Source organism: Aptenodytes forsteri, unplaced genomic scaffold, assembly GCF_000699145.1.
Source record: "Aptenodytes forsteri isolate BGI_AS27 unplaced genomic scaffold, ASM69914v1 Scaffold68, whole genome shotgun sequence".
Lineage (NCBI taxonomy): Eukaryota > Metazoa > Chordata > Aves > Sphenisciformes > Spheniscidae > Aptenodytes > Aptenodytes forsteri.
In genome coordinates this window covers 1148104-1159799 of record NW_008795382.1, presented here as the reverse complement: position 1 = coordinate 1159799, position 11696 = coordinate 1148104, and the positions used below count along the sequence as shown (strand labels likewise).

General features: G+C 43.8%; 1 protein-coding gene across 1 annotated transcript; it reads right to left on the bottom strand.

The window, feature by feature from the left end:
• Window positions 1-564: 564 nt before the first annotated feature.
• On the bottom strand, window positions 565-11345 carry RBM18 (RNA binding motif protein 18; the record flags this gene model as incomplete). The annotated part of the gene is made up of 5 exons (XM_009280647.2): window positions 565-1202; window positions 2630-2715; window positions 4521-4607; window positions 5869-5995; window positions 11329-11345. Coding segments are annotated over 5 exons (477 nt in total), but the record flags the coding sequence as incomplete, so codon positions are not given.
• Window positions 11346-11696: the final 351 nt, after the last annotated feature.

Sequence of the window (11696 nt, the reverse complement as noted above, 5' to 3'; positions counted from 1 at the left end):
ATTTCTATTTTGCAGGTAACATTTAGGGAGAAGAATGTGCTGCAGATCAAATGGTTTAAGTGAAGTGCCATCCATTAGACTTGTAAATTAAGCGCCTGGTGCAGGTAATCCTCAGCACACCGTAGAACCGTTTCGCCACAAACGCTTGTGCCACTTCGCACCAGGAGACAACCGACCACCTTTAGTTGGTCTGGCTGGGGGGCAAACGCCGAGGTCCTGTGCTTGACAGATGCCTCTGAGGCTGCAGTGTCATTCTCACACCGTCACATCTGGTTTATTAAGAGCTACCACTGAAGGTGATTACTGAACGCAAACATCAGATATGCCACTGCCGTGCCCTGAAGCTTACGGCACAGAGCAGACCTCAGGGGTGTGTAAATACACTCGTTCCTACACGGAGGCACATACCTACAGCCTAAATGACACTGAAAATACCCGTGCTGTGTCATGACTTCTCTTAAGGTTATCACATCATAAAGTCATACCTTAAAGTTTGCAAATCAAAATGCAACATAAATTTGCTTTGGTGCATATAAAATATTGCATGCACAGTTACTAAAAGTGTTGCAAAGTCTATTTAAAATTAATTTTATTGAGATGAAAGAGTTTTCCATGGTAACTACAGAACATTAATCAAAACCAAGTGCTTCCCCTCCATTAAAAACACGAATTGGAATACTTTTTGTTCGAAAATACTTTAAAAAGTAGTCAGTTAAATGGAGTATTTTTGGATGTGCTTTACTCCATACACTGGTTACTGTTTCTAATCTTGCTAATGAATGCACACTAACGAGAGGTTGTCTGCGTGTTCATCAGAGGCTTTGAAGGGAACCTACTTTTCTGAACAGCGTTCAGCTGTGAAGCTGCACTGGCAGTAAGGAGTATTCAGCAGACCACCTAAGGTGTTACAAAACACTGTGCCATGGACAGTGGTGGTGTGCGCAGGTGGCAGTATCCTTCTCACTCTACAAAGTACAAAAGCATTGGAGGACTCCAGGTATACAAAGCAGTGTTTCTTGCTACCATCATCCATTCATAAGCATCATCTTCTAGATTTCCAGGCAGCTCTGGAATAAGGAGTAGTCCTTTTCTTATCCGGTGGTTTGAAGTAAGAATAAACAGGTGCTGCAGGGTATTCCGCATCAGGGTTTTCTGCCATCATTTTCAGCTTGGCTTCAATGGCCTTTATTTTTGCACTGACACTGGAAAGAGAAAAAGCAGAAGAGAAATTGAGCTTGATCTTAGCATGCAATCAGACTACAGCAATCCAGAGATTTTGTTGACATGCAAATACTTAGTCACACAAGGAGGGGCTAGGCAGCCCCCATCGCTGCATTCACAAGCGGCGTGAAGTTGGGAGGCAGGAATCTACTGCTTAAAGCCCACGCTATTTCATTTCAATCCTCAGCATGGATTTGCTTAGGAAAGGTCCTCCAAGATATATCACAGCACCACGAAATAACGGTCCTTGCACCTACTCAGCACTTTCTTGAGGACACCGAGCAAGACAAGTACATAACAAGGCTTCCTACTTCATGTAAGATGATGTCATTTAAAGAGGTCTGAGCATGTGCAGCAGAGCGCAGCTCAGACAAGGCTGCTGGAAACAGCAGAGAAATGAAAGCCAGACTTCCTCCCAGCTACAAGACCGCTCGGGATGGGAAAACCCCAGACCCTAATTAAGTCAGGAAGAAACATTATTTCAGCATTAGCAGGGTTTATCCCAAAGGGAGAAGCTATCCCAGGTTACACCCCAAATTCCTAGGACTTTTGTTATTCGCTATCCTCCACTGGGTATGGACCGAGGCACGTTCCCTTCTCTGCTGTGGCTTCTTGCAGCATCCATCCTCGCTAAAACAACTCCTTCGTGCCACTGACGTGGCTGACAATCTGCATGACTCAAGTCTTTCTGCTCATTACTTCCTAGCGTGTTGCTTCTGAATTGCAAGCTTATTTTATCTGTAGGTAAATTCATTATCCCCAGTCCTGGTTCCTTATAGGGTTCCACTGACAGAACACAGAGGAAAATCACATACCCTTTCAACCAAACTGTGAATTAGCAAAGCAGTACTATGTGCTTTAGGTAAACAGAGGGGTTGGAGAAGTTAACCACATCCCACAGAGAAGACCTACCAGCCCTAATGCTCGCCATCCCACAGAGAAGACCTACCAGCCCTAACGCTCGCAAAAAAAAAAAAAAAGTTTTACGTGAAGTACTACCTGTGATTTTGTTTTAATCTTTTGCCACTGTAGTAGAAATTCTTGCTCATAAGCATTTTGCTTTATCAAATTAGTACAGTACAAAGCCTCTCACTGAAATTCATATGAAGAAGTGCAAAGCACATTCTGGCCAAAGGAGCTGGAATGTTACACATTCTCAATTCCTCTCCTCATCTCTTTTCCTTCCTAGTGCCCTAGTAGCTTCACATGTTAGAAAATTAACTTCAAGTCTGAAGCGTCCCACATCAAATGAGTTACTTTGCAGCATGCTGCCCTTCTAAAAAACAGTTTTTCTGCCACGTTATATTTTTAGCACAAAGATAATGGTAACAACTCCAGATATTATTGAAGAAGTTAGTTCCCCGCCACTCCCATGGTTTGGTCACCTCTCACCCACCCCACCTCCTACCTTAGGTTAGACTGGGGCGGCTCTGTGCTGGAAGACGGCTCCAGGCTGATTGGAAGGATCTTCTCACTTTTATTGTGATCAAATCTCTGCGAACAAGAGACCAAGGATTGAAGTCAGCTGGAATTACGAACAAAGAAACATTTGTCCACAGATACACTTTAGAGTTGGATTAACACCACCTCAGATTTTGTGAAGCTTTTGCTAGGAATAATTTTGGTGGCCACTGAAACAAATCCCAACCATAACACTTGTTTAGTACCAACATGGAATGTAGACTCTGATACCGAACACTTATGTGCACTGTACTATGGATCCTTAAATCTTACCCTGTCTTATCACTTCTTGTTCCCCTCTATATAAGACATGAAGCAAAGATGGTAAATTTTAAGGTAACTACTGTACTGTATTGCTACGCTCTTTGTACAGACGTTGTGCAGATTCAGAAGGTAACCCAAGCACACAACTGCACAGAATCATGCAGTGCTGGGAGAAAAGAAAAAAAAAAGACCAGTTAGGAACCACCAAGAAAGCAGCTTGTGAGTCTGCCATCTCTGTGGGCAACGGGCCTCCTGAACTATTCGCAGTGTTCTGCTTCCTTATTTCATTTGGCACAAAGTCAGGTTTGTTTTTCAGCAGAGCTGCTCAAACTGACAGTGTCTGGTAAGCCTTGGCCGCTCATCTTAAAACTACTTAGCATGGTGCTGGTATTGTCTAAAATAAACACTTGTTACAATAAGCCAAAGTTTTGTGTTTTTAAATCTTTCCATTCACAGATTAGAAAATGCCATGCAAACTGAACTGATTATTTATGCATGTTCTTCACTGTACCCCGGACAGCCAAGCACCGAGCTACCCCGCTGAATTCCCAGCTGAGCAGACACTCACTCCTCTGGCCGAAACGCCTTTTAAGGCCTGATCATCCTTCAGGCATCCGGAAGCACGTGGCGAGCTAGTGGCTACAGAGCTGAAGAAAATGGAGACTGGATTTGCACAAGCTTGGATGTGCTGACAAAAGCCTGGAACCCTTGGAGCCAATAATTAAAACAACATGGTCTCCTTTAACGAAGATACCTGTTTTGTTTTGGTTTTTTAGCATCCAAAACAGATGCACTGGTATACTTGATTAGAGAAAGGGTAGAAAGCTGCCTGTAGGATAATCAACACATGCTAAAAGCAAACTACCCAAAGGAAAATGGCAAGAAGCAGCTCCCCCCACTTCCCCCAAAATCCATTTATCTGCAAATAAAGTTATTCAAAATAAATTGCTTTATCAAATACCGGATAGTAAATAACTGCAGGATAAACAAGACAAGAATTTAAAAAAATTAAAACAAGGATGTTCCAGAAAGTACTGCCTAAGTTAATATTAAAAACTTGATGTTTCAGGCAACAGAGCAAGCAATAAAAGGATATTTAGCTTAGATGTGAAATATGTTGCTTTAAAGTCAAAAGTAATTAGAGATGCTGCCACATAAGTGCTTTCAGAAGTGGAACAAAGTACTCAGTAATTGGGAATTTCCATGCATCTCCTATCCAAACAGGGAGCAAAACCACAAAGGGAAGGATTCAAACCTTCAGCCAATCACTCACTGAGTTTGGGAAAAGTTAAAACGTGGACATTTATAGAAGTAATCCGTTCACACCACTTTGATCAGAAACTCCCTTTCAAAGAACATCAGGTTAAATGGCCTATTTTTACTCACAGCTAATCCAGCACAGTTTAGGTAGACAGGAGAAGTGGTAGATTGTTAATACCGTTTCTATCAGGGTCATTTCCTAGAACAGACTGAAATTATCTTGCCAGGCTAAGACAGCCTTGAAAAGAATTGTTCCTTAATATTAAAGTTTTTCGATTTTACAAATTAAAAGCGGTTTACAACCACAAGCTTACCTTGACTTGTGCATGTGCCCACCGCACCACCAATTTCTTGGAAAGGGCCAGCTTCCCATTGAGACATTGGATCGCTTTTTCTGCTTCCTGCACAGGAAGACAGTTCAATAAACAAACCAAGTCGTTAGTCAAAACCGACTCAGATTTAAAGAGCCTTTTTTCTTTGTTAATCAGTCTTCTGTAAGTACAGCTAACTGACAGCAAAGAAAGTTTATCCCATTGTATCCCAACCCAGGAATATCTTTGGAAGGCTCCAACATCCTTGGAAGGCTCCAACATCCGAGTAACCAGACTTTTATCAGCCTTATTGGTTTATTTTTTCACCTGTTTTTGGGGGGAGGAAATGGGGAAAGTGATCAGTTTTGAAGATACCAAACCTAGAGGCCACTGGAACAGCATTCTGAGGGAGGTTTATGCTACAGGAGTTTCTCTAGAAAATATGGTGACTCATTACAGTGATTACGTGTCTCATCAACACCTATCTATGCTTACGCCAGATCCTGCTGACGTGCATGGGGGACATTATCCACTTGGTCCTGTTCTAGGCTCAGCAGTGGGATCTCAGTTTTGGGACACTCCCATAAAACTTGATTCACAGCAGTTGAAGATTTATGTTGCAATGCTGTTCCACCTTGCCATGAATAATTTTCTAGAGCTAACGCACTGTGTCAGGGCTCTTCTGACATCCTTACTGGCAACGGCACAACAAAAAGATGAGATCATACAACCACAAGCAATCTCCAAACACACCGTTCTTCCTAACTCTTGAACAATTTTAGCAGAATTATGACAAAATAACTACAACCCTGATGTTGCAGGTGAGCATGACTTGAAATTTTGGTTTGTAACAAGAGCTAAAATCCCAACTGGACAGCCAGGGGCAGTTCACTCCAGGATGCTGCAGATGTGTCATGTTGTACATCTGGCAGCATCACACAAGTTGGTGTTTGTGCATTCATGAAGCCAAAAGAAAAACTAGGAGGACTTTGGAGCAGTTCTGGATTTCAGGTGGTCTGGCAGGCTCATCCAAGGCTCTGCGTGGATCACAGCATCTTCACGGTACCACTCCACAAGCTCACTACAAACGTGGACCAAAGAACTGACCCTTTCCGATTTGCATTAGAAAGCAGGATTCAGGAAAAGCCAGCACAGGAGAAAGGAAATCACTATTGCTACTTCCAGGAGTGGTCACAGAGTGGCTATCACAGAGTGGAGCTGTTAGAGTCTGTAGGTTTGTGTAGACAAGGTATTCAACTTATCCCTTCCTGTTTTAGCTTTACATTAACATAAAAAAGATGGGGAAAGAAGCCAGTCATTTAAATCAGAATTTTAGATAAAAGCAACATACCTGTTTGGTTTCAAAGTTCACAAAACAGTAACCCCTCGGCTGCCCCTCCAGAGCACCAGACTTGTGAAAGAGAAAGTCAAATTGCTTTACTTTGCCAAACTTCTGAAGGAGTTTGAGAAGGTGGTATCTGAATGGGAGAGAAGATGTTTATGAAACCTTTCACCACTCTCAAAACGAGGAGATAGAGGGGAACCCCCTGACACACACACACGTATCATAGTCAGTCACATAAGCAGTTCAGTTGTGTCATACGTGTATTCCCAAATACCCGCAGAGTTGGGCGCCCTGTACAGCAACCCTTCAGCATCCGTAGCTCTGAGCTGTGTTATCAGTGACTGCTCTAAAACCCCAAGGCACAAAGCTTCCCTCCCAGCGGTGCCAGCTGAAGGGCATGCAGAAGATCTATTAATAGTTGGCTTTTGGACAATTATGCAATGGTTTGCTAGGAGTCTAGGAGGGCTTTGCCTCCTGCCTCTCTAAATCACACCTACTTTCAAGCGTAAACATCGTGTCTCCCCATCACACAGAAATGCAGCCACTCTCCCACTTGCCTGGCAGAGCTGGGGAAGCAGGAAGACAGAAGAATAAGCAGAACAAACTGCAACCAGGAATTGACAGTAGACCAGGCAAAAAAAGGCACCAGACAGACCTCAGCATCATCCAGGCCAAATCTGCCAGTGCTTCTGGCTCAGACAGCTTTTCAGCAACATGCACATGGAAGTCAGACACTTATTTAGCCAATTATCTTCCTGCCATCCAGTGGGGAGTGTGCTGTTTTCAATAAAACTGGGAAAAGCCAGAGTAAATCTGTCTGCTTAGTATCTAGTGCACTGAGCAACTTAAAATAAGGAGCACATTTGTTGTACAAGCCACATCTAATCCTGAAAGTTCTTTGCAGCTTTTCTGGTTCCCTGTATCAAAGCATTTAACAACACTAACTGACCTAGAAGGAAAATGACACCTGTTACTATTTCACTGCCTGACCCCATCCCTAGAGTTTAAGAATTGTCTAAGGGTTTAATAAGGGTGTCTTAGTCAGGACTCATCTCCTGATCAGCTGTACAGCATTCAGTAGCAAGCCACATAGTCTAAGCCAAATTTTCAGCTTGCAAGATAATGCTCAGTGCTCTGAAAGCCTACCAGGATAATGCAACATGCACATGGAGCACCAGGCTCTGGATGAAACCTTGTATGTCCAGACATGAATGGTCAGTAGTGGCCCAAGACGGCCAAATGCACAAGGCAACTTTAGAGACAGTCCAAATAGGAAGAGCAGACAACATTTTTCCTAATAAAGCCCGATAGGATGTTTGAAAAGGGCCGTAGCCCTTTGTTAAGCTCCAGGAGCCAGGCAAGAAAGTTCCAGGAATGTGAGTCATCTCACAAGGTCACGGAGGACACTCAGGATATGCACTTTTAAAGAGGTGAAGGTGCAGCAAGTGTTCAGACGAGCAGTGCAGACGGGCCAAGTTATCTCCCAGGGGAATAAACACATTGTAATTGATTATGGAAGGCTTCCTACATCCTTCGGAATACAGACGAAGCACTGTGGTCTTCCAAGAGGCCTACAAACCCTCGGTCTCTGCTCAGAAGGCAAGGGAGACAGAAGAGCAAGAGCAGGAAAAAGAAGGAGCTGGTTACACGGTAGCCAAGTTTCACCAGGGCACCTCAAGCTACCAACGAGCAGTCACAGATGTACAAGTAAAAACACTAACTTTGGAGACGTGATGTATATAAAACCCACATGTTGAACTTTCAGAGCCTCCAAAATATGTAAATGCACCTCAGGTTTGTTTCTGTAAATATGTTGCTACAAAAAGCACTTGCAATTTCAGCAGTATGAAAATAAAGCCCTTACCACTAGAATGCTGTTCCCTTTTTGGCAATTACAGAGGCAGTGGAAGGGCAACGATGATTCTCATTGCATTCTGTTTAGCAACAACAAAACCCCTGCAGCTGCCCTGCTAAAAGGAATACTTTGTGGTTTGTTTTTTTTTAATCTGAGAACCTCTGCATTCATATAATACTTTCTTAGCAAAGTGGTAGTTCTTCCTTTAAAAGAAATTTCATTAATAGTCTAGAAGCAACCTATGTAATCTATTTTATCTAGAATCTTTAGATGGTAGATGATGCAAACGCTATTGTCCAACCATGCATGTGATTTTTACAACTGCAGGTCACCTACTCTCCATGGAACAGCTCAGAACTGAAGTCTTGTATAACTAAAAGTTTCAGGCTATGATTATGATTTATCGTTACTATAGTGAGGGCATTAACAGTAACTCGACAAGTAGTTCTCCAAGCCAAGAAGAGCTCAGTACTGAAGGAAGACCTGTCACGGAAAACCTGAAGCCTTAAAAAAAAAAAGAAGTGAGAACATGTAAAAAGCTTTACTATGGCAACGACTTGGGTTATCCAGAGCTTGGAAGTTGCTCACACAGATGTGGCCCCACCGTGCTGTACAGATCACCGCAGCCAACCTCAATTTCCACTTCCTGTCATCTGATGTGAATGCGAGACAAACCAGCAGCTCCCCCATTTCCTTTTCCTCCACTCTTCCTCCTGGCACCCCGAGCGCTATTCAAACACAGGCAAGGCTTCCTCCGAACAATGCTGTCCCAAGGATACCGCAAAGGTACCGGGCCACATGCGAAACCTATTACTGCGAAGAATTTTGCCCCACTGGGAGTCAGTAGGAGTCTGTAACAACAACTCATGCACACATTGTTTTCTAGGTGAGACTCATCAAGATGGGATCCTAGACAAGCAGCACAACAGCCAGGGAAGTTGAACACCCGCTATTTCATACCCGCAGAAAATGAATGGTCATTCAAAGGCTACTGGAAACTAGATAATATGTATGTGTAGCTGTAGAGCTGGAAATGCAACATTTTGGACAGACAAAAGTTTAAAAATCTCAAAAGACTTTACAGACAGGAATGGGCAGAAGAGGCAGCCCTACTCTGCTTGCCACGTGGGAGATGTAACTAAAGTACAGGTTTTTTTTCCCTGCAGGACGGGAGCACTGAGAGGTGATGTGAACAAACGGTTGTGCCACAGCACATCTCCTACCCCACTGTGTAGTTGGGGGACAAATGCTGCACCAGGCAATGCGCACGGTGACGGTGAGGGGACTTCACGGCTTCCTTGCTCAGTGGTACCAAACCCAGAACCGATCATCTGCTGCCCTCCTCGTGCACTGCCGCAGCAGGCCCCACAGCAGGGATCATTCAGCATCAGAAGTGCCTGGAGACGATGTCCTACATCACGAACAGCTGCGTGGTCCTATGGTGGCGGCTCACCTGCTTCCAGCTGCTAAGAATACACTCAGCAGACTACTAATACTATCTTCTTCCACAGGCAGAACAATCCCCTAAGGATGCTGGATAAAAGAAGAGAAGTCACCCAAACAAACATTACTGGTAAGGAGGAATGCCCACCAGAAGACCCACCATACCCCAGTACGTAGGGTACGTCAGCGTTCAAGATCCTTTGAGACTCCCATTTGAGTCAGAGTTATTCAGTATGCGCAATAACCTCCTATAAAGACATCAACTTGCAGGCTGTAATTTGTGGGCAGCCCTACATTTATAAATTCCTATTACTGCAGCTTGTGCTCAAATGTGTACGTTACCTATTAACTCCCTAGCACTTGATTGCAGCTATAGGTTGCTCTCTAAATCAAAATCTTGGATTAATTCAAGACTTTCTGAACTCATCTTTGCTCAAGAAAGTCACAACCAGTTATTAACCCTGCTAACAACTCAATCAATCAACTTTACTCCATCTTAAACAAATCTAACATAGAAATTGCAGGGGCAGCCCTTTAAAAATCAGATAAAAGCAGCAAATGAAGAAACAGTTATTTAGTTTTCAGGTGTATGTTTTTAGTCATGTGATCAGTAACCTCAACGGGGATAATTCAGATGAACAACTATGAGCAGAGATGCAAGCCCTTAGGATAAGAAAGTAAGGGCCAAGATGAAATCTCATAAAAGAAATGTTTTACGCTGAGGGTGGTGAGCACTGGCCAACTATGAGCAGAGATGCAAGCCCTTAGGATAAGAAAGTAAGGGCCAAGATGAAATCTCATAAAAGAAATGTTTTACGCTGAGGGTGGTGAAGCACTGGCCCAGGTTGCCCAGAGAGGTGGTGGATGCCCCATCCCTGGCAACATTCCAGGTCAGGTTGGACGGAGCTCCGAGCAACCTGATCTAGTTGAAGATGTCCCTGCCCACAGCAGGGGGTTGGACTAGATGACCTTTAGAGGTCCCTTCCAACCCAAACTATTCTATGATTTATAGAAACTTACTGACCTGACACAGAACTGCACTCTTTCTCTCTACACTGACAATGTGTTAAAAGGAACTTCCTCTTTTTTTATTCACAAGGAAACAGAGATTACAGCATAGTTTGCAGGAAAGAATAGCCATTTTTAAAGTAAAACCAAAAGCAAGACACAGAATTATAAAGCCCGAAATAAGCAACAAGCACTGTCACTCATCACTGGGCGCGCTTTAAACGTTTAGTAGCATGGAAGCACTTTAGGTTTGGTGACGCTGGGGAACGAAGCCCCTTGCCCCCAGCTGCAATGCTGCTCTAGACACGGTCCCCGGCAGCGAGGGTACCAGGGCAGCCGTTCCCCACACCCAGACTGCTGAATTCACGCAGCTGCAACGGGTTATTCGAAAAGGAACTGCCTGCCCATGTAAGAAGCCGACTGAAACCCACAGAACTCATTTCACCCAAGCTATGAAAACAGTAAATTTTGCCATATAAAGCTATTACTTTTCTGGCCTAGATTCAGAGGAACAACCTGAAAGGTTCTTTAAAAACACCACTAACGATCACCTTGGGAAGTGAAGGATCTAATGCATTTGCAAACACCCACTATTCTTCCCCTCACACTAATCCACTTTCCTGAACCTTTAAGGACCCAGCAAACAACATACTCAAGAACTCCTATATCTAATTTTACGTGGTCAGTGAATGTGGACAAACCGGAGTAACGTAGCTGTGGGATAAAAATGGTAATTAATGCAGAAACCACCCAAAGCTGAAAGGCTGAAAAGCACAATGCATTAATGATTCCATTTAGAGGCTATTAGAAAACTGCTCTGCTAAGATGAACCACATTTAGAATAAAAACCTAGCACCTGCACACACACAAAAAGAAGCAGGAAGAAAAAGTATTCCATGACAGGCATATACAATAGTTAATCAAAAATGCTTGTTTCTTAGAAGTGTATAAATCCCAAATTGTTTTGGTTTGGTGTTTTGGGTTTTTTTTTTTTTATGCACGACCTACTGATTTCTCAGCACACTATCCAAATATTGGACAGCAAGTCATCTCCTTGACAATTTAGCTGTTCAAATATTATGTTTGCTCAGAAGATCATTATCTGTAGCCTGGAGAAAACACAAAATGCATACACAGACACGTTTGATTTATGCACTTACCCACCATAAGCAGCCAGTCACACCGCACCCTACCTCGTTACCACTCAGTTACTCCAGTAACTCTCCTCTGTTCAACCTACATCCCGCTGCTGACACCAGCAAAATAACAAAGCAAGGCCCTTCGTCACCCTGAAAGCCTCAAACCTAAAAGTCTAACATTTCCCTAGAAATGATGATGTTTTCAACCCCCGGCCTTCCAGCCCGAGCGGCGACTCAGAGGATCGCCGTACGCAGCGGTTAAGCGCCCGCCGCCGAGCCCCTTGGTCCGTGGGGCCAGCGCAGCCCTGGAGACACCGGGCCAGCGCAGCCCTGGAGACACCCCACATACCCCCACCCCACACACACACACCCGCTCAGGGCAGCGGCGC